Below are 24,502 nucleotides of genomic sequence, written 5' to 3' on the forward strand. Positions count from 1 at the left end.
GTGAAAATTGAATAACTTAAGCACAAAAATTCGGCACGGATATTAAGTGGTCTAATAAAGGGTGATTTTTTTGAGGTTAGGATTTTCATGCATTAGTATTTGACAGATCACGTGGGATTTCAGACATGGTGTCAAAGAGAAAGATGCTCAGTATGCTTTGACATTTCATCATGAATAGACTTACTAACGAGCAACGCTTGCAAATCATTTAATTTTATTACCAAAATCAGTGTTCGGTTCGAAATGTGTTCATTCACCGTAACGTTGCGTCCAACAGCATCTTTGAAAAAATACGGTCCAATGATTCCACCAGCGTACCAACCACACCAAACAGTGCATTTTTCGGGATGCATGGGCAGTTCTTGAACGGCTTCTGGTTGCTCTTCACTCCAAATGCGGCAATTTTGCTTATTTACGTAGCCATTCAACCAGAAATGAGCCTCATCGCTGAACAAAATTTGTCAAAATTTGAACACATTTCGAACCGAACACTGATTTTGGTAATAAAATTCAATGATTTGCAAGCGTTGCTCGTTAGTAAGTCTATTCATGATGAAATGTCAAAGCATACTGAGCATCTTTCTCTTTGACACCATGTCTGAAATCCCACGTGATCTGTCAAATACTAGTGCATGAAAATCCTAACCTCAAAAAAATCACCCTTTATGTATGTCACTATTCAATTTTGTAGAACAAAATATTGGTCTTTTTGGCAAATATATATCCAAATATAGTCCGATCAGAACCATATTTAGGTCGGATGTTGGGAGGCCTTAACCTACTCACTGTTTCAAATTTCAGCGAAATCGGATAAAAAATTAAGCTTTTATGGGCTTCAGACCCTTTATCGGCAGATCGGTCTATATAGCAGCTATAGCCAAATATGGTCCGATTTGGCCCGTTCAAGAACTTAACCAGCGTGCATCAAAAAGATGTATCAGTGCCAAATTTCAGCTCAATATCTCAATTTTTGAAGGCTCTAGAGTGACGGACGGACGGACAGACACATGGACATCGTTTAAACGTCTTAGAATTGTACGACGAACCGAAATATATATACTTTGTAGGCTCGGAAATTGATATTTCGATGTGTTGCAAACGGAATGACTAAATAAATATTCCCCCTTTCCTATGGTGGTGGGTAAAAAAATAAAAGACCATTGGTCAAAACTGGATGAATCCAAGAACAAAATGGAAAAAGTTTTGTTTCTATAGAATGTTGACTAAATATCATTTCTATGGAAATATTTTCTAAAAAAAAGTCTGTCAAAATTTATTTCTAATATTTGTTACTTTTATAGAAAATTTTTTTAAAATTGTATTTCTATGAAAAAAATCTAAGAGGATTCTTGTTCTAAAGATGTATTTGAATGGACAATGTTTTATTTCTTTAAATTTTGTTGTATAGAAAAATGTTCAAAAATTTTTTGCATAAAAAATGTTGTTAAAATTTTGTCAACATTTTAGTTTCATTTTGCTAAGATTTTTGTCAACATTTATTTATTTATGTACAATCACCTTAAAAATAATTTTCAAAAACTAATTTAGTTTTTTTTTTAGCAAAAACAGAGCTTTTTATATAGCGACCAGCCACAATGGATGGTGGCTTCTCTCACATTATAAAGAATCTGTTGAGCCCATGTATTAACCCCCTAAGTGCCAAGTGGCAACAGAGGTGCGTGTAAAAAATGTGTGTAGTTGCGTGTGTGGGGGTTTGTTAATAGCAAAAATAAAAAAAAAACAACAACAACAGAAACATTGGAAAATGCTAAACAAAGTACTCGCTACATCCGCAAAATGTAAAGTGTGGGTAATCGGTATGCATACCATTCATCCGAGGCGGCAGTCGACGACGACGACGACGACAACGGGCAATATACGATGAATATGAAATGGAGGTACCAGCCATAAATGAATTAAATAACACTTATATCTCTGATGTTGGTTGTTTATGGAAACTAATAGAAATCGCAGAAAAACCAACAACAATGGCAACAAGAACTGTATGATGACATACACATTAACACCCATACAACACCCGATACAACGGAGAGCGTCGTAAGCAGTCATAATATGAACGCTAATAAACCAGCTAAAGTCAACTACGGATCGGCCGACCACTGTGCCTCATCAGTATGAATGAATGGCCAACACTCCAACACTGTTGACAAAAAAAAAAAAAACAAAAACTTCGAGTTTTTTCACTTCAAATTGGATTTGCTATTCAATGTTGTACAGTGGACTGAAACAGTTAGACATGGCCGTGTTTTTTTCATGCAAAGAAAACAAAACAGGTAGAAAGGCATTGACTTTCAACTTTGGATACCCACCATCTCGGGTATATATGTAAACCCCCTTTCGCCGCAATCCGGTGAAAATTGGATAACTCAAGCACAAAAATTCGGTCTAATATATAAGTGGTATAATAAATTTTGTAGAACAAAATATTGGTCTTTTTGGCAGATACATCCAAATATAAACCGATCTGAACCATATTAAGGTCGAATATCGGGAGGCTCAGAGAAACTCACTGTATAAAATTTCAACGAAATCGGGTAATAAGTAAAGCTTTTATGGGCTTCATTTCCCTTATCAGCAGATCGGTTTATAGGGCAGCTGTATCCAAATATAGTCCGATCAGAACCATATTTAGGTCGGATGTTGGTAGGCCTTAACCTACTCACTGTTAAAATTTCAGCGAAATCGGGTAATAAATTAAGCTTTTATTGGCTTCAGACTCCTTATCGGCAGATTGGTCTTTATGGCAGCTATACCTAAATATAGTCCAATGAGAACCATATTTAGATCCTGTGTGGGTAGGCCTAAAACTACTCACCGTTTCAAATTTCAGCGATATCGGATAAAAAATAAATTTTTTTGGGCTTCAGTCCCTTTATCGGGAGATCGGTCTATATGGCAGCTATATCTAAATATAGTTCGATCTGAACTATATTAAGGTCGGATGTCAGGAGGCTAAAAATAACTCACTGACTCAAATTTCAGCGAAATCGGTGAAAATATAAAGCTTTTATGGGCTTCAGACCCTTCATCGGGAGATCGGTCTATATGGCTGCTATATCTAAATATAGTCCGATCTGAACCATATTTGAGTCGGATGTCAAGAGGCTAAAAATAACTCACTGTATCAAATTTCAGCGAAATCGGATAAAAAGTAAAGCTTTTATGGGCTTCAGACCCTTCATCGGGAGATCGAACTATATGGCAGCTATATCTAAATATGGACCGATTTAATCCATATTTAGGTCCGATGTCGGGAGGCTTAAAATAACCCACTGTTGCTAATTTCAGCGAAATCGGGTAATAAGTAAAGCTTTTATGGTCTGCACACCCACACCATCGGGAGATCGGTCTATATGGCAGCTATATCTAAATATAGTCTGATCTGAACCATATTTGGGTCAGTTTAAACTACTCATTGTTTCAAATTTCAGCAAAATCGGATGAAAAATAAAATTTTATGGGCATTAGACCCTTTATCGGAAAATCCGTCTATATAGAAGCTATATCCGAACATGGTCCGATTTGGCCCATTCAAGAACTTAATCCGCGTGCATCAAAAAAACCTATCTGTGCCAAATTTCAGCTCAAAATCTTAATTTTTGAAGGCTGTAGACTGATGAAAACAGATGGACGGACAGAATTTTACGACGATACGAATTATATATACTTTGAAGGTTCGGAAATTGATATTTCGATTTGTTGCAAACGGAATGTCTAAATGAATATACCCCCTATCCTACGATGGTGGGTATAAAAATAACAATTTTATCATCAAAGCATCATCATAAGCAATCTTATCAAGTCCTTCCGGAGAAAAAGATGGACCAGATTGCCGCAGGCGGATTATATTGAATAACTTACGCACTTCAGCCTAGTACGTACCAAGTTTATTCAAAATTAAGCCAACAATCTAGTGGATCCGCTAGCTTCTGAACACATAAAACGCTCTTCCCGCTAGGTTAGGTTAGGTTGAAAAGAGAGAGCGAATATTAATCCGCTCTATGCCACTATGGAAATACACCTATGCCAGTAATCAGAGAAGGAGTTAATTCCCTTTTTACACTATAAGATTGTTCGTGACCTTACCGTCCTGGTTGTTATTGCCCTTACGGCCATTTTACTGCCCGTAAAGATGTTCACACTCGACGTTAGTACCCCACCACCTCACGTATTCCATGATCTCCGGATCTACGCCTGCAAGAACCGTTTTATAGTCAGGCAGTCTAAAACAGATCTCATTCCCTGGGTTCTCAATGTGGACCCCAGGCCCATTCTGTCCTTTGCACTTTTTCTCCATAGCAGTCCACCAAACTACTGAGGCGTAAGTAAGTATTGGTCTTATCATGCTCCTGTAGAGCCAGTGGACTATCCTCGGATACAGACCCCATTTGGAGCCTACGGTCCGTCTACATAGTGCTCAACATATGTGAGCCTTCTCAGTACGCTCCTGAATGTGACACTTCCAATTCAGTTTCCTGTCCAAGATCACTCCTAAGTATTTGACCTTGTCAGATATCGAAATCTTTTAATTTTAATTAAACGTGGTGCATAAAAGTGGACCACCTTCGTCTTCCTCGTGAACAGGCATAAGTCAGTCTTCTCTGGGTTAACATTAAGACCTCTGGGTCTAACCCAGCCATATGCAAGACCCTTTCACCTCTTCTGCATAGCTGGTTCGGATCGTTACCCCTTAGAAGTATTATAATATCGTCTGCGTAGCAGACGTGCTTAAATCCCTCCTCAGTTAGCATCCGTAATAGGTTATTTATGGTGCTCACCTAAGGGAGTGGCGATAAAATGCCCCCCTGTGGCGTGCCCTGCACCACTTTCTCCCTCATATTCCTTAGCATATGGTTTATCCAGTCTCTAAGGAACCGGTCCAATCGGTACTGGTCTAAGAATTGGATCAATGTGTGGGTCCGCACACTGTTAAACGCCCCCTCGATGTCAATGCAAACAGCCAATGTGTAGGTCTTGGCATAGAACGATTCTTGTATTGTATGCACAACCTCGTGCAGAGCAGTCGCCAGCGACCTTCCCCTGATATAGACATGCTTTTTGTATTTGAGCAGTTCGTTGGATGTCCTATCATGGTATCCGCAATACGTTTCATGGTTTTGAGTAGAAAGGGCGTAAGGCTTATATCCTATGGGGGGATCGAGGTCGTGAGAAGACGAGGCTATTACAGAAAGGAAAGGAGCAATCCCATGGCAGCCGGTTGTATGTACCGGATTGACCCGATGGAATCCTTCATCGGTAAGGGCTGCCGGCTCGGTGTACAACACACTGCTACAACAACAACAACTAAAAGGAAGTAAGAAGGAGGTCCATATAGCTTTCGGTATCACAACGGGACGCAGGACTACGAGCTCACTTATGTAAAATCAGTGCGGCAAGTGATAGCATGTGTAGGGCATGCGAGGAAGATCATGAAACGTTGGAGCATTTCCTTTGTCATTGCCCGGCTTTCGCGTCTAACAGATACCGGCACTTAGGTGGGGACACAATACCAGACAGGGGAGTGGTATGGAAAACAATTAAGGATTTTGTAAGTAGAGCGCACAACAAGCCGATTACTGGCTAAGGTGTATGTCCATAATGGCAAGGGGCGGATTAATATCTGCAACTTCTTTTCAACCTAACCTAAATTTTATATTAGGTCTGTAGGCGTTTGGTGTCGCACAACCACCCTTGCCTCTTGTTAGGCTTTCGTAATATATGCAAGTCCTAGGCACTCTGTGAAAATAGTGACCAGATTAGGCGCCAGATAGTTGGCCTTCTTATGAAGTAACGCCGGAAATATTCCATCAGGTCCGGGTGACTTGAATGGTTTGAAGCTCCTCCTCCATAAATTCCGTTATGATAAGCCTTCGATCATCCTCATTATTCCAAGATTCCGGTGTCTTCGTGAGTCCAGTTCTATCCTAAGGAAAATGGGTTTTCATCAAAAGCCTCAACATGTCCTCCGTTGTCTCTGCTCTCACTCCCTAGTCGTCACTCTAACGTTTAATTGGTTTTTAAGAGAAACTTTTTCATCTTGGCGGCGTCAATAACACTATCGATGTGGCCACCGAAAAGCTTCCAGGAGGCACGTTTTGCCGCTCTGGCAATCTTATTGTATTCCTTGAGCTGTGTGTAATACACATATCAATATACATCCGCTTTTTTACGACGTGTTCTGTTAAAAAGTCTACGGATCTCTTCCCAATGTTGCGAGTCTCCCCGGTCATCCAGGGTTTTTCTTAGGCTGATTTCCTTTTTCGAAGAAGAGAACTATCTTCGAAAAAATCCACTTACTTTTACTTTAATTGGCTATGACAGAATATTTGTTCTATTAGCCGAACGTAGAATAGTGTTCCAAGCGCCTCGATCTTCTGCGCTCATTCTAAAATCTCTGACACCAAGTTTCGAGGTGTCTCCCACAACTTGATCTTTCCATCGGGCTTTTGGTCTTCCCGGTTTGCGTGTACCACCGTGTTTGCCTTCAAAAGACTTCTATGCTGGAGCTTGTTCATCAATTCTGACAACATGACCTAGCCAACGCAGCCGTTGTATTTTGATGCTATCGTCATCATACAGCTCGTGGTTCATACGTCGCCTGTATTCCTCATTAACGCGAACTTGTCCATATATTTTACGAAGAATCTTTCTCTAAAATACTCCAAGCACTGCCTCATCTGCTTTCACAAGTACCCATGCGTCAGAACCAACTAGCGCAGTTGTAATCCTGTTGACATTGTCGTCTATGTATTGTATGCTTGGACAATCTAAGTCTCCTTCTGAATACTCAAAAGAAGACTTGGCAAGTTGCTTTTCAACGTTTTTGAAAAAATTCTTAGCATTTTTTTCATTCCAGAATGTTTAGTAATTGAATAAATATGTTGCGTTCTTCCTCTTTTAGACATTGTCATTCAGACTGAGTGATGACACCATATGTTTTCTATTTTACACTCTTACCAACATTAGGGTGTTTTATTTACCCCCTAAGCTGATATTTTCGCTTATTTTATAACTCGCAATAAATAGAGGGGGATAGGCCAATGCGCTTAGTAAGCATTTTTCTTCACAACAAATAAACGAGAAAATACTTTTATTGGGTAAATAACATAAAGCTATCATTAAAACTGATTGATCTTGGCCTAGTCCGTGATAATAAAATATTTATGTATGTATGTGCAGTTAGTATTTAAAGTGAAAATTACAATGAGGCAGCGACATGATGGTGCTAATTTACTCATTGAACCCTGTACGACTTCCGCGGAATGTTTCTGCATTCTCTTCGTCAACATTTGATTATAGTTTTTATCGAGCTTGGTACTAGGCTTCCACAAAAATTTCAAAAACACAGTGATTCCTCTGCTTGCTGTGTACTCCACCGTTGGCATGTCCGCCTATGATGCTGAACGCTTAGGTTCCAATCTTGAAGAGAACATCAAAAAAAATTGTTCAGCGGTGGTTATCCCCTCAAAATGCTGGCCACATTTGTGAAGCACCTACTATACCTTGTAAAAACTTCTCCCCAAAGAGGTGTCGCTCTGCGGCACGATGTTCGTATTCGACTTTAAAAAGGAGGCCCCTTTTCATTGAGCTTATACTGGATTTGGACAGCACTCATAGATTTATATGTGAAAAGTTTGCCCTGTTTCATGGGCAAAAGGCTTAACATTTTCAACGATAAACAAAACAATTTCTATCTTATCGACACACTGTGAGTATGATGCCATGGCCGGGGGAAAAAAGAGAAAAATTAAAAAAATAAATAAAATATATATGTATATGTGCACCCACATCACGGCAAACTCGTCAAATTTCAATGATAAAAAGAGAATATTATTTAAGCAATCCAAACCACCCAAATGAACGACGGACGACGAAGACCGTCCATTCATATCGTTGAACAAACACAGAAACGCACGTTCATAACGACGACAAATATTCATTCATTCAACACTGGTGGTGATGCCGCTGCTGTTGCTGCTGCCGCTGTTTGTTTCTACGACTGCGACTGACTACGAGTAGAATGGAATTACTGACTGCTTTGTTGTTGTTTCTTATTAGTGCTTGCTCGCTCATTTTATATGCGAAACACAAACTATTCCGAAATAAAAGTACTAAAATACATTCGTAGATACCTTAGTATGCCTATGCCTGTATGTACGAGCACATGTGTATGTATGTATAGGCCTGCATTCACTATTGAAAACCACAGTATGCCTATTAGGTAGGTTTTTGTAAGTTTGTGACTACTCGCCGCCTGCGCCTTTGGGCTGGTGTAGATATAACATGGAGAAATCGTTTGGTAATCGGTTACTGCGCTGTTGTCTGTCTGTCTGCTGTTGTTGTATTTCATTTAGCCGCGACCGGAAGTACTTCCTCTTCTAGAGAAATCATGAGAGTAAGTAACAACAACAACAACAACAAAACATACATATTCAAAGCACAATAAAAGTGATTTGTTTATCTTGAACTATCCATCTTCTGCCTCATTCCTATTTTCTTTGTCGCTGGCTAAGAAAAACCCCTTCCCCCCACCCACACAAAACACACACACAAACACACACGACCACATTAAGAGTTTGATTGAGATGTACCCGACAATGCATGTTAATATGTACATTTGTCTACACAGCCTGACGTAAATAAGTACATCAAAGTCAGCTATTAAAAGTAATGGACTCCATAAGAGCTTATAATAAATGCATCAAATGAATTAATTTTTTAATGTCAACCATACTCCCCAGATGCGGATGCTCTAGGGTGCCTCTTTTTTGGTGTTGGTTTTGTGATTAATGCATTTCAAGCTTATTTAAGGGACTTATTGAAGCCATAAAACTTTAGCCCCGCCCACATGCCCGACATAAGTCCACGTGTCTATGCCTTTAAAATGCTATGTCCAAGGAAAATGCCATACGGGCTAAATTTTATTCTCTGCTAAATTTCCTAAGAAGCCACTGAACGGACACACGCAAAATGGTTATTATATTCAGTTAAAAATTGTGCCCTGTGGGTGCTCTTGTAGTCAAGACGGAAGATCCGTTCATATGAGAGACTGTTGATTACCAGTAAGAAGATCAAGGGTTCGATTCCTGCTAGAATGCTGGGGCCGAATTACGGCATACGTGAACGAGTAAAATCGTTCGAAATATCTCTATTGTGAATTATGTATCTTTTTATTGAACGGGGGTTTTTGAAATTTAAGAACGAGAGTATTTAAATCGTTCATTATTTATAAAAACTTTGGCATAAAAATTTATATACAAGTGGCATAACTTCCATTAAATACAAGTTGAAATATCTATCGATACGAAAGCGCACTCGATCACGCATGCGGTAATTCGGCCCCTAGTCTGTTGCTACTATGGTATCACAACTGACTCATATTGTCTGAGTGGAATCTTTGGATGTTATCATATTTCGACGAGAATCAAATTTCGACAACATTTTCTATGAAAAACAACTTTCGACGAAATTTTCAATAAAAATCAAATTTCGACAAAATTTTCAGGAAAATCAATTCTTGACCAAATTTTTTTTTTTTTCATTAAAATCACATTTTAATATTTTCTATTAAAATTCAATTATTACGAAATTTCTAGAAAATTAAAACTCGACGAAATTTTTATCAAAAATAAAATTTCAGCGAAATTTTCTAAAGAAATAAAACTTCGACGAAATTATTAATGAAAATCAAATTTCGGGACAATTTTGTATGAAAATCAAATTTGGACGAAATTTTTTATGAAAATCAAACATCGGCGAAAATTTCTAAAAAAATGGAATTTAGACGAAATTTTTAATGAAAATCAAATTTGGACGAAATTTTCTATAAAAATCAATTCGTCCAAATTTTCTATGAAAATCAAATTTTGACTAAATTTTCAATTAAAAGTCAAAGTTCGGCGTATTTTTTATGAAAGTCAAATTTCCATCAAATTTTCTATGAAAATCTAATTTGGACAAAATTTTCTATGAAAAAAAATTGGAACCAAATTTTGTATGAAAATAAAATTTTGAATAAATTTTCAATGAAAATCGAATTTCAGCGCATTTTCTATGAAAGTGAAAATTCGATCAAATTTTCTATGAAAATCAATTTCGACGAAATTTTCTATGAAAATCAATTTGGATGGAATTTTGTTTAAAATTTAATTTGGATGAAATTTTCTATGAAAATCAAATTTTGACAAAATTCTCAATGAAAATCTAATTTCGGCTCATTTTCTATGAAAATCAAATTTCGACGAAATTTTTTATGAAAATTAAACATCGGCGAAATTTTCTAATAAAAAGGAATTTAGACGAGATTTTTAATGAAAATCAAAATGGACGAAATTTTCTATGAAAATCAATTTCGACGAAATTTTCTAAGAAAATCAAATTTTGACTAAATTTTCAATTAAAAGTCAAAGTTCGGCGTATTTTTTATAGAAGTCAAATTTCGTTCAAATTTTCTATGAAAATCTAATTTGGACGAAATTTTCTATGAAAATCAATTTGGACGAAGTTTTGTATGAAAATCAAATTTTGAATAAATTTTCAATGAAAATCGAATTTCGGGGCATTTTCTATGAAAGTGAAAATTCGATCAAATTTTCTATGAAAATCAATTTCGACGAAATTTTCTATGAAAATCTGATTTGGACGAAATTTTTTATGAAAATCAATTTTGACGAAATTTGCTATGAAAATTAAATTTTGACAAAATTTTCAATGAAAATCAAATTTTGGCGCATTTTCAATGAAAATCAAATTTCGATAAAAATTTATATGAAAATCAAATTTCGACAAAATTTTCAATGAAAATCAAATTTCAACGAAATTCTTTATGAAAATCAAACATCGGTGAAAATTTCCACGAAAATCGAATTTCGACGAAATTTTCTATAACAAACAACTTTCGACGAAGTTTTTCATGAAAATTAAATTTCGACAAAATTTTTAAATGAAAATCAATTTCCGTCCAATTTTTTACGAAATATAAATTTCGAGAAGACTTTCCATGAAAATCGACATTTTCTGGAAAATCAAATTTCGACGAAATTTTCATTGAAAATCAAATTTCGGCGAAATTTTCTATAAAATCAAAATTCGGGAAATTTCTTTTATAAAATGAAAATCGAATTTCGACGAAACTTTCTATAACAAACAACTTTCGACGAAGTTTTTCATGAAAATTAAATTTCGACAAAATTTTTAAATGAAAATCAATTTCCGTCCAATTTTTTACGAAATATAAATTTCGAGAAGACTTTCCATGAAAATCGACATTTTCTGGAAAATCAAATTTCGACGAAATTTTCATTGAAAATCAAATTTCGGCGAAATTTTCTATAAAATCAAAATTCGGCGAAATTTTCTATAAAATCAATTTTTAACGAAATTTTCTAGACAATCAAATTTCGGCACAATTTTCTATGAAAATCGAATTTCGATCAAATTTTCTATGAAAATCGAATTTCGATCAAATTTTCTATTTGTTTTCTATGAAAACCAAAGTTCGACGAAATTTTCTAGGAAAAGCCCCCAAATGGAACTATTACTCGTTCATAGCTTGATGAAGCTCAAATGAAAGGCATTTCAGAACAGATTACGAATATGACATAAAACTTTATGTCCAAGAATGTAGGTGGCGCTTTACCACCTAATACGTTATTTGACCCATTAAAACAATGGGGAATCAAGCGATAGATTTTTTTGAGTAACTGCGTCATTCAAATTTGTGCTCAAGTGGCAGATGGGGTGTGGCGCACAACCCTTATATAGACGCCCTCCACCAAACCGCTGTATACACCAATCATGACAATATGGGGTTAAATTAAAGGTATAAGGTTGTGAACTGCGAATTTGATATATTTATTCTGTTCATATATCTAGCGGAATACCTCACCCAAAAACAGTTGATTAAACATAATGGCCTAGCAGGACGCTGTGTTATTTAGTTAATGTGTGGGGATACAAACTAATGTAGGCCGTCTCACCCCCAAAATTATGACGTTCAGTGTGATAGTAGGAGTTGCAAACCTTAACGTTAAGGTTGCAACCATTTTTAGCTCATCGTTGGACAAGACCAAACGACGTGCTGCTGGGCAACACATTTTTGTTCAAAAGTTTTACATGCCACCGCACGAAATATATAGACGGCAAATTAGTTCTTTACCATAGAAAATCGTTCAATATGGCAAAATGATTTGATTTAAAAAAAGACTAAATGATGACTATTAAATAGGTAGTTATATAGTCATTTATAGAAAACTACCAGACCATGATCAAGGTTTTAGGCGTTAAGCCACTCCATGCGACTAGTAGCACTAACATTTATGCTAGCGCCATCTACTGGCTGTTTTCAAATGCCGCTGATAACGCTTATTTAGAGAAGCCAACATGAATAGAAAGAGGGCAGAGTGGTCGAAATTGATTATACAGCATTTATCTTCGTTATGACTTCCTTGCGGATGTTTGCGGTATTATTTTTTTTATTTTCCCACTCTAAGACGGGTCTTAACAATAATTTTCAAAAAACACCAGATCTCGGAGATGGGTAGGTCGATTTAATCGAAATTTTGTTGGCACACCTATATTAACCTAAAATCTAAATTTTTTATCAGAATGAGGTGGGGTGCCTAGAAGCGTCGGCCACCTCCAAATCCCGCCAAACGGATTTATAGCCCACTCACTACAATATGAGCATAAAATTTAAGGTATTTGAGAGTAGAAAGCGAATCTACTAAGTGTTTCGTGGGTCACCCCACCCCCAAAAAACCACTCAAAGCGGACATATTTACTGACCATGACGGTATGGATCTTAAATGAAAGGTCTTTGGGAGTAGAGCACGAAATTGACTTCCACTTATTGGGGTTTAAATAAGAGGAATTCGAGAGTAGAAAAATCCACAGGAAAATTCGAATACATTTTCAACTGTAATTAGGCATAAATTTCCAAATGTAGACTACTTTTCTCCAACATAGCATTATCGGTCGCAGCAGAGCGGGCCGGGCTCAGCTAGTCTATATATAAAAATTTATTTGTGTTTGTTTGTCAATTTGATTGTCTGTGTGTTCCATATAGGACCAAAAACGGCTGAACCGGTTTTCTTGAAATTTTCACAGAAGGTGCATTATGGACCCATGGTGAAAATAGGGTACTTCATTGTTTGATATGTGAAAGGGGGAGGGGGACCCTCCTCTTTAACCTAATTTTCAAAAACACCTGATCTCAGAGATAGGTAGGGCGATTTAAGCGAAATTTTATTTGCACACTTACAGCAACCTAAAAACAAAAATTTGGTATCAAAATTTGGGCTGGGGTGCCTAGGCGGGCCGCCCACCCCCAAAACTCACTAAACGGATTTATAGACCAATCACTACAACTAGGGAATCAAATTCAATGTATTTAAAAGTAGAAAACGAATCTGGTATGCAATTGATGAACTGAGTGCTTCGTGGGTCACCCCACTCCCAAAAAACGCCTAAGATCTGACATATTTACCGACCATGGCAATCTGTATATTAAATGAAAGGCCTGTGGGAGTAGATCACAAAATTGACTTTCATTTTTGGGACCAAGTCTCTGGGGGTCCACATCACACACCAAGAAGGACTTTTACTGACCATTGCAATGTGGGGTTTAAATAAGAAGTATTTGAGTGTAGAAAAATCCACAGGAAAATTTGAATACATTTTCAACCGAAATAAGGCAGAAGCTTCCAAATTTAGAGTACTCCTCTCCAATATAGCATTATCGGGCGCAGCTAGTTCCCTATAAAAATAAACATCCGCCGAAAAAAATTGTTTATACCCTAAATCACTACTGTGGTACAGTAGTGTTTGTAACACCCAGAAGGAAGAGAGACAGACCAATTGATAAGTATACCGATCGACTCAGAATGACTTTCTGATTCGATTAATTGTAGATATGTCCGTCTGTCCATGTTAATTTGTGTACAAAGTACACGTCGCAATTTTCATCCGATCGTCTTTCAATTTGGTACAGACATGTTTTTCGGCCTAGAGACAAAGCCTATTGAAAATGGAAAATATCGGTTCAGATTTGGATATAGCTTCCATATATATGTTCGCCCGATTTGCAGTAATATTGCAATAAAATGGTCATTTGTTAGTCGATTCTCTCGAAATTTGGCAGGAAGGATTTTGTTATGACTCTCGATATTACTGGTGAATTTCATAGAAATCGGTACAGATTTGGATATAGCTCTCGTATATATGTTCGTCCGATTTGCAGTAATATTGCATAAAATTGTCATTTGTTAACCGATTCTCTCGAAACTTGGCAGGAAGGATTTTCTTATGACTCTCGAGATTACTTGCGAATTTCCTAAAAATCGGTACAGATTTAGATATACCTCTCATATATATGTATCGCCCGATTTTCACTCCTAGAGCCACTCTAAGCCCATTTAAAGACCAATCTTTCCAAAACTTCGTACAACGGTTTCCTTGACGACTTCCTCAATGTGTGTAAAGTTTGCTCGAAATCGGATCAGATTTGGATATAGCTTCCAATATATGTTCGCCCGATTTGCAGTAATATTGCAATAAAATGGTCATTTGTTAGCCGATTCTCTTGAAATTTGGCGGGAAGGATTTTCTTATGACTCTCGAGATAACTGGTGAATTTCCTAGAAAGCGGTACAGATTTAGATATAGCTCTCATATATATGTATCGCCCGATTTTCACTCCTAGAGCCACTCTAAGCCCATCTATTGACCAATCTTTCCAAAACTTCGTACAACGCATTCCTTGACGACTTCCTCAATGTGTGTAAAGTTTGCTCGAAATCGGATCAGATTTGGATATAGCTCACATATATATGCTCGTCCGATTTGCAGTAATATTGGAATAAAATTTTCATTTGTTAACTGATTCTCTCGGAAATTGGCAGGAAAGATTTTCTTTTGCCTCTCGACATTACTGGTGAATTTCCTAGAAATCGGTACAGATTTAGATATAGCTCTCAAATATATGTATCGCCCGATTTTCACTCCTAGAGCCACTCCAAGCCCATTTATTGACCAAACTTCCCAAAACTTCGTACAACGTTTTCCTTGACGACTTCCTCAATGTGTGTAAAGTTTGCTCGAAATCGGTTCAGATTTCGAAATAGCTCCCATATATATGCTCATCCGATTTTGAGAAATATTGCACTAAAGTGCTCATTGGTTTACCGATTCTCTCGAAGTTTGGCAGGAAGGATTTTCTTATGACTCTCAACATTACAGGTTTTCGGTATAAGTTCTTATGAAATTCCAAGATCGATGAAAGTTTTGTCTAATGCAATTTGTTTTATCCTACGTCTACAAAGCGTAGCTTGGGCGTTAATGGGTTAAACGCATGTTTCCAACCAAACCGTTTAGAATGACATTTAAATCGTATTTAAATTACCGCCTGTTTAAGATTACATTTTATTAAGACTTTTGATTGACGAAAAGAAAAAAAAACTCATGTATTTCCGTCTCGAAACCACTGCAAAAAAGTGGAATGTGAGCCCACATTTGGTGGCTGGAAGCACAAAGCCACAGAGCACAACAGTGAGTGATGCAAATAAACCACATACTCGTTAGAGAGGGGAGGGGATACAAATGATGTTGAAGTTCAACGCTCAAAAAATATTTTCGTTGACGACGACGAAGAAGAAATTATAAAATTCAGTAGCTTTTGCAAAGGCGTCTTGTGTAAAACTGATTTTAGTGCCTGTTGTCGTCGTCCTCGGCGGCGGTGGTGGTGTCATTGAAAATGTGTTATCTCGGTTTCATTAGAACTATTTCATTGCTCTGTGCCTTCTTATCATGGTCGAACACTCAAGCTGCACGCCCCACATCAAGATACAATGTGGTCTTTGTCATTTTCGATGATTTAAGACCGGCCATCGGAGCCTACGGAGATCATTTGGCCAAAACTCCAAATTTGGATAAATTTATAAATGGCGGTTATTACTTTACCAGAGCCTACAGTCAGGTGATATTGAGCAGGGCAAATTGTTGAATACAATTTATTTGTGTTGACAAGTCACGACAATGGTGGGCTTTGCCTTTTTGGATAACCAAACATGGGGTTGCTATGCGAGAACGTCATGGTGGCACCTTAAAGTACACATTTCACGTTTCTTTTTTGGAATAATCGACGGAAGCTAACATATCCATAATTGTGTTTCAAACCTTATGCCTGTCATTTATTATCAATGGGAAAGGGAAAATTTTTTTTCGAAAAAATACTAAACAAAATTCTTAAGTAGTGGCAAGCGCAAGCATAAAATCTACAGTATGTCAAACTTCCCAAAACTTCCCATAGAAATTCAATTTTAATTTCAAAATATTTTTTTTATAGAAAAAGTGCAAATTGATATGAATCTCTATGAGAGAAGGTTTTTTAATTTGATTTGAATATAAAATTTAAAAATTTTCGTAACGCATAATGGCCGGTACTATATTCGTTGCGGTAGCCGAGTGGGTAGCATGCTTGGATTATCACTGCAGGGGTCGTGGGTTCGATTCGCGCCAGAAGCCTTGGTCTGTCGCTACTGTGGTATTACAATGGACTCAAAATTGTTTAAGTGAGTCTCTAAAGGACTTTCACCCTTACCTAACCTATGTTCGTTCACCGTTGAAAACCCATATTTTTCGCGATTACGAGGGTTGCCTTTTATAATTCACGATTAGGGAACCCAAAAACAAATATTGGGTTGCCTAAAAAGTAATTGCGGATTTTTCATATAGTCGGCGTTGACAAATTTTTTCAACGGCTTGTGACTCTTCGAAAACTTCGTCAATTTTTGAGCTATAAATTTCCAACAAACTGTGCCAGTACTGGTACGAGGGTTGCCTTTTATATTTCGGGTTAAGAGAATAAAAACAAATATTAATCATCGAAAGTCGCTTTATTGTTTTTCAAAATATTCTCCATTAAGATCTTCACATTTTTGCATGCATTTGAACCAATTGTCGAAGCACTTTCGCCACTTTGATTGAGGTAGCTCCAAAACTTGCATTCTGAACACATCAACCGCTTCTTCAGGTGACGAAAAACGTTGATCTCTATTTATTTTTTACCTACGAGAATAAAAAGAAGTCATTCGGTGCCGGGTCAGAACTATACGGCGGATGACTCATCAAATCGATGTTTTGAGTGCTCAAAAATGCAGTTGTTTCGTATTTGTGAAGCATTTCTTTTGACCAATCGACACGAGCCTTTTTTTGAAGCGATTGACAAGTTGTGTGGGATCCAACGCAAACAAATTTTTTTGGCGGTCAAATGTTCGTGCAATATTGAATGTATGCTGGTCCCACTAATGCCTAAGGTTGTCTCAATCTCACGCTGGTCACATGACGATCTTGCAATGTCAGTTGGCGCACAGCATCAACGGTTTTTGGAACAACAGCTGATTTTGGACGACCTTCCGAAATTCGTCTTGGAGTGAACTACGACCTCTGTTGAATTCAGCATACCATCGATAAACACTGGTCCTTGATGGAGCTTCATTGCCAAAAATCTAATTAAGTACATCTATGCACTGCTGTTGAGTTAATCCTCGTCGAAAGTTGTAAAAACTAATCGCATGAAAATGTTCACGATTTAATTCCATTTTTGGGTAAGATGAATTTTTTTCCTCTACAGTAAACAACACAAATAGCGCTCGTATGTCAAAACGTTCTGAGTACGTATAACCTCAAAAATGTCAAGCTTTACGATAGAGCTGTCAGTTGGCAGATTGCAATACAAGGGTTCACCAATCCCGAAACTTCAAATGCATTCCTCGTACTTTTATCAACAACTATCCAAACCGATCCCATGGCAGCCGGTTGTACGTACCGGATTGACCCGATGGAATTCTTCATCGGCAAGGGCTGCCGACTCGGTGTACAATACACTGCTACAACAACACTATCCAAATAACAATGATAAAATTATTTTACCATAAGTAATTAAAAAATATCCTACCGAATGAAATCAATTAAATCTGTTATCTAAAAAAGGTATCGGCGAAAATTTCGCGAAAATTGAATATAGTACCAGCCTTAAGCCAATGCCCATTTAATGGGGCAGCCGCATCGGCGAATTGCTACAACAAAGCAACTTTTTTTGGGAACTTGATATGTCAAAATTTTGTAAACAGGGCGAAGAAAATCCAATTTGCCGTGACATTTCAAATTTGTTTCGACCAAGGCGTATTTATCGGATGGCTGGGCATCAACCTAGCTGAGAGGAATTTGATATGTCAACTCATTTTTGAATTCGCCGTACAAAAATATAAACTTCAAAATAATAATGGCACGCGTCTAGCACCCTCAAACCATGTCAGTATCGCTCAGGGAACTTAGGTCTATTGTGTCGGCCCCGAAAGATTACACAAGTAAGAGCGTGCTAAGTTCGGCAGGGCCGAATCTTATGTACCCTCCACCATGGATCGCATTTGTCGAGTTCGTTGCGCTGTATCTCATTTTAGGCAAACAAAGAATAATGAATTAGAACTTTATGATATTGCAGCTATATCAAGTTATAGTCCGATTCGGACCATAAATGAACTGAATGCTGAACATTTTAAAAGGCATTGTGTAATATTTCAGTCCATTCGGATAAGAATTGCCCCTAGTAGGCGCTCAAGAAGCAAAATCGGAAGATGGGTTTATATGGGAGCTGTATCATGCTATAGATCGATGCAGACCATATTGGACACGTATGTTGAAGGTCATGGGAGAAGCCGTTATACAAAATTTCTGCCAAATCAGATGAGAATTGCGCCCTCTAGAGGCTCAAGCAGGCAAGATCCCAGATCGGTTTATATGGCAGCTATATCAGTTTATGTAACGATTTGCGCCATACTTAACACAGGAATTGAAGGTCGTAACAAAACACCTCATGCAAAATTTCAGCCAAGTCGTATGATAATTGCGCCCTCCAGCGGCTCAAGAAGTCAGGATGCAAGATCGGTTTTTATGGCAGCTATACCAGGTTAGGAACCGATTTGAATGGTACTTAGCGCAGTGATAACAAAACACCATGTGCAAAATAACAGCCAAATCGGATAAGAATTGAGCCCTCTAAAAGCTGAAGAAGTCAAGACCCCAGATCGGTTTATATGGCAGCTATATCAGGTTATGTACCAATTTGAACCATACATAACACAGTTGTGGGAAGTGATGCCAAAACATCATGTGCAAAATTTCAGTCAAATCCGACGAGAATTATAGAGGCTCAAGATATCAAAACCCAAAATCGGTTTATATGGCAGCTATATGAAAACATGGACCTATTTGGCCCATTTACAATCCCAACCGACCTACACTAATAAAAAGTATTTGTGCAAAATTTCACGCGGCTAGCTTTACTCCATCGAAAGTTAGCGTGCTTTTGACAGACAGACGGTCGGACGGACATGGCTAGATCGGCTTAAAATTGCATAACGTTCAAGAATATATATACTTTATGGAGTCTTAGACGGTTATTTCGAGGTGTTACAAACAGAATGACGAAATTAATATACCCGCATCCTATGGTGGAGGGTATAAACAGCGCTGAAGAACACTGATAAAGTTTACGTCAGTACAATGCCACCGTAGCGCCACCATAGCGCAGAGGTTAGCCTGAATGCCTGGGTTCGAATCCTGGCGATACCATCACAAAAAAATTTTCAGCGGTGGTTTTCCCCTCCTAATGCTGGCTACATTTGTGAGGTACTAAGCCATGTAAAACTTCTCTTCAAAGAGGTGTCGCACTGCGGCACGCCGTTCGGACTCGGCTATAAAAAGGAGGTTCATTAACATTGAGCTTAAACTTGAATCGGGACGCATTCCCATTAGATCCAAAGGCACAAAACCATCAAGAAGGCATAGTTTTCACAAGGTTATTATAGAGGTAGATAGCCACCAAGTGAAGCTGATGTTGAATGCTGAAGAATAATTAGCGTACTACATTTTGGACATTGAAAAGCTGCAAACACAACAGATGGCAGCGGCATACTCCACTTGACTGACCCAAATGCTTGAAGAAAACACTCCTTGTTCCGATGATAAAATGGCGCAGTGGCAAACTATTGCCCACTCCATGGAAAATGCTGTGAAATCTTCACTTGGGTACCGAAAGCCTCCCCCAAAAAAATCCATGATACGGCCAAGAGTGTCGAGGTGCTACTGAAGCTAAGAATGCGGCATTTAGAGCAACCCTGCAATCAGTAGCAACGAGCCAGATGAAGGAGAGGTATCGGAAGAAAAGGAGAGAGGAGAAACGTCTATTCCGCAAAAATAAAAAGGAAATGGAAAGACGTGAGTGTGAGCGAATTGGGTGTACAGGAGTCAGAATGAAGTCCGGAAATTCTACCAAAGAATTAAACATCAAATCGATGGCTTTGGTGCAGGCACATCCTTCTGCAGAGACAAAGAAGGAAATCTGGTAACTGATACAGATATCATGCTGAGGATATGGAAAAAACATTTAACCCAACTAGTGTCCGACGTTGGCGGCAAAGATGATACCGCAGAACCAATCAATGATGATGGTATAGAATGTTTACCTCCTACTTAGTGACCCGACTAAAGAACAACAAGGCAGCAGGAGCCTACGGGTTACCCGCTGAACTTTTCAAGACGGGAGGCGACATGATGATATGGCGTATGCCTCAGACTCTGCAGGATGACACTTGCTGATACGCGTTTCTCAATGAGAATAGGAAAGAATCTTTCCGAACCATTTAATACCAAAAGAGGTTTCAGACAAGGAGACAGCCTATCGTGTGATCTATTTAATATCCTGCTGTAGAAGATTATACGAGATGCAGATGAGAATAGATATGGCATACTACTCACAAGACAACACATGCTATTCACCTATGCCGACGACATCGACATCATTGGTCGGTCACCGGAAGAAGTAAGAGCTGCCTTTGAAGGCAGTACTTGGAGTATTTCAGAGACAGATTCTTCGTAAAATACAATATATGAACCAGTTTGCGTTAATGGAGAACATAGGCGACGTATGAACCACGAGCAGTATGAGCTGTATGACGACGATAGCATAGTTACACGCATTAAAATATAACGGCTGCGTTGGCTAGGTCATGTTGTCAGAATGGAAGAAGAAGCTCCGGCAAAGAAGTCTTTTGAAGGCAAACACAGTGGTACACGCAAACCGGGAAGACCAATAGCCCGATGGAAAGTTCAAGTGGTGGAAGACACCTCGAAACTTGGTATCAGAGATTTTAGAATGAGCGCAGAAGATCGAGGCGCTTGGAACGCTATTCTACGTTCGGCTAGTGGAACAAATGTTCTGGGAGGGGAAACCCATCGCTGACTTTTTTTTCTGATGGTCTCGCCAGGATTCGAAACCAGGCCTTCAGCGTCATAGGCGGACATGATAACCTCTGCGCTACGGTGGCTTCCCTGACCTGCATCTACAAGTAGATTTATTCTCTTTTTTTGTATTTACAGCAAGCCTTATGCGCTCCTAGTCGCAATTCTTTTCTCACCAGTCGCCGTCCGGATACCTTGCACCTGTATGATTTCTACAGCTATTGGCGTACCTCAAGGGGAAATTTTACCACTCTACCTCAGTATTTTAAGCAAAATGGCTACTACACTTACGGTGTGGGAAAGGTATTTCATCCTGGAATCTCTTCGAATAACACGGATGATTATCCCTTAAGTTGGACTGCTAGGCCATTTCGGCCAAAGAGTGAACGTTTCATGAACTCTCCCGTATGCCCTGATAAAATGGGTGTGCTTAGGAGGAAACTCATTTGTCCTGTGGATCTGAAAACGCAGCCCTATAAAACATTGCCCGACATAGAATCTGTGGCGGAGGCCATACGTGTCATACGTTCACGTGGCAAGGCACGTCGCCCTTACTTTTTGGCCTTGGGATTTCATAAGCCTCACATTAATTTTCGCTTTCCCAGTGAATACATGCAACACTTCCGTGTAGAGAATTTCTACAACTACACCAAGGATAATTATAAGCCACACGATATGCCCAAAGTGGCTTGGAATCCCTACACTGACATTCGCTCACGCCATGACATGAAGCATTTGAATATACCATTTCCCTATGGTCCCATTCCCAAAAGACAAAGTGCCAAAATACGTCAGGCCTACTATGCTGCGGTGAGCTATGTAGATGACCTGTTTGGCAGGCTTATGCAGAATATCGACTTGGAGAACACGGTGGTCCTAGTGACCAGTGATCATGGTTGGTCTTTGGGCGAACATGCCGAATGGGCTAAATATAGTAATTTTGAAGTTGCTCTACGTGTGCCTTTGATTATAAGAAGTCCAGAATTTTCGAGCGATGGGAGAGAGCTAACGAGAAATCTGAGCGTCCTAACAGAATTGGTAGATATTTTCCCCACTCTGGTAGATTTGGCTCATCTACCTTCAATACCTAGGTGCCTGAACAATACACCCATGGAAGAACAACTTACTTGCACTGAGGGGAAAAGCTTGTATCCCTTTATAAGGCAACAATCGACCAGAATTGTGGAGAGGGAATTATTTGCCCTAAGCCAATATCCTCGACCAGGCCGCCTTCCCACAAAACATCCAAATAGTGATAAACCGAAATTGAAACAAATCAAAATTATGGGTTATTCCCTGAGATCAGACACATTTCGTTATACCCTTTGGATAGAATTTAATCCCCTCGATTTTACCAAGGGTATGCTAAGATCTTTTTTTTTTGGTTTTAAAGCAATAGTAATTAAATTTTCATTTGCAGATTGGTCCACCACCTATGGCGAAGAGTTATACGACCATCGATTGGATGCCATGGAGGAGATTAACTTGGTCGACTGGCCGCAGTTCAATAATGTGCGTTTGGATCTCAAAAATAAATTAATAAAAGCTTTTACCAAATAACTAAATAATCGTACATATATTGGCCTAGACTACAACACTTAGAAACATACACACATACTAACGAGTACTCAGCGGCAAAATAAAGGCCTTGAATAGGGCCTTATGTGGAAGCCATAACACGAAAGCATTCTGCTTACCAAGCGCCGTAATTGAAACACAGTGAAACACTGTGATTAATGAAAAACCCATTAAGGGAAGGCAAAAGTCGGGCGGTGCCGACTGTATAATACCCTACACCTACCCTATAAGTACAATGTGGGAGTTATATCCAATTCTGAACCAATTTTGATGGACCTCGGCGGACGTTTTCAGATGGGTTATTAGAGCAAATATATTTAAACTGGGAGGCCACCGTAGCGCAGAGGTTAGCATGTCCGCCATCAGAAAAAATTTTCAGCGGTTGTTTTCCCCTCCTAATGCTATCAACATTGGTGAGATATAATGCCATGTAAAACTTTTCTCCAAAGAGGTGTCGCACTGCGTTCGGACTCGGCTATAAAAAGGAGGCCCTTATCATTGAGCCTAAAACTTGAATCGGACCGCACTCATTGATATGTGAGAAGTTTGCCATTGCTCCTTAGTGGAATGTTCATGGGCGAAATTTGCCCATTCAAACTGTAATAACTACGGTTGACAAATGACAACATTATTGCAAATTACCCAAAATCGGACGTACATATATATTGGAGCTATATCTAAATCTGAACCGATTTCAAGCAACCTTCTCAGATATTTTGGTAGTTCCCGGTTAGTTAACCGGGAGATTGATTAGTAAATGGGACTGCAGTGACCATAGAAGTGAAAATCGGGTTATATATATATGGCAGCTATATTTAAATCTGAACCGATTTCTATAAAATTCACCAGTAATGTCGAAAGTCATAACCAAATTCATAAAAAAATTCTTCCTGCCAAATTTCGAGAGAATCGATTAACAAATGACGATTTTATTACATTATTACTGCAAATCGGGCTAACATATATATGGGAGCTATATCCAAATCTGAACCGATTTTTTCCCATTTCAATAGGCTTCGTCTCTAGGCCGAAAAACATGTCTGTACCAAATTTGAAGGCGATCGGATCGCTACCGACTCGGCTACCGGGTCTGTCGACTCGACTACCGAGTAGGTAGCGTGTTAGGATTACCAGTGCAGGGTAATCCTAACACGCTACCACGTCGTGGGTTGGATTCCCGCCAGAAGCCTTGGTCTGTCGCTATTGTCGTATCACAATCGACCTAAAATTGTCTAAGTGTGTCTGTAAAGGATTGCTTATCTTACCTAAGCTAACTTGGACAGACAGACGGACATAGCTAAATCGAATCAGAAAGTGATTCTGAGTCGATCGGTATACTTATCAATGGGCTTATCTCTCTTCCCTCTGGGTGTTACAAACAAATGCACTAAGTTATAAGTAGTGGTGTAGTGTATAACGAGCAAGAGATTAAAGAACTTAAAATTTCAATCGGCCAGCTGTCATTGCTATAGGACAGATTTCTCCGTCTTTTCCTCAATGGGAAAAATTTAAACAAATTTTAAAGCTTGAGACAGCAAAATTAAACTCTTTTTACAGTTTTGGTGTCAGGTTTGACTAAAAGTGACAAGACAAAATCATATGAAAA

At 38.5% G+C, this 24,502-nt stretch overlaps 1 protein-coding gene across 4 annotated transcripts; it reads left to right on the forward strand.

Moving 5' to 3' along the window:
* Nucleotides 1-8,352: 8,352 nt before the first annotated feature.
* Nucleotides 8,353-22,891, forward strand: LOC106089515 (iduronate 2-sulfatase). 4 transcript variants are annotated; one of them, XM_013255364.2, is made up of 3 exons: nucleotides 8,353-8,416; nucleotides 21,457-22,678; nucleotides 22,739-22,891. In XM_013255364.2, exons 1-3 carry the CDS (start codon nucleotides 8,411-8,413, stop codon nucleotides 22,876-22,878), a joined length of 1,368 nt encoding a protein of 455 aa, XP_013110818.2. In that variant the 5' UTR covers nucleotides 8,353-8,410; the 3' UTR covers nucleotides 22,879-22,891. The 4 variants fall into 4 exon arrangements, with proteins under 4 accessions (XP_013110818.2, XP_013110817.2, XP_013110816.2 ...); XM_013255363.2 differs by lacking the exon at nucleotides 8,353-8,416 and adding an exon at nucleotides 15,463-15,567; XM_013255362.2 differs by lacking the exon at nucleotides 8,353-8,416 and adding an exon at nucleotides 15,703-15,994.
* The last annotated feature ends 1,611 nt before the right edge of the window (nucleotides 22,892-24,502 follow it).

Source organism: Stomoxys calcitrans, chromosome 1 (assembly GCF_963082655.1).
Source record: "Stomoxys calcitrans chromosome 1, idStoCalc2.1, whole genome shotgun sequence".
Classification (NCBI taxonomy): domain Eukaryota; kingdom Metazoa; phylum Arthropoda; class Insecta; order Diptera; family Muscidae; genus Stomoxys; species Stomoxys calcitrans.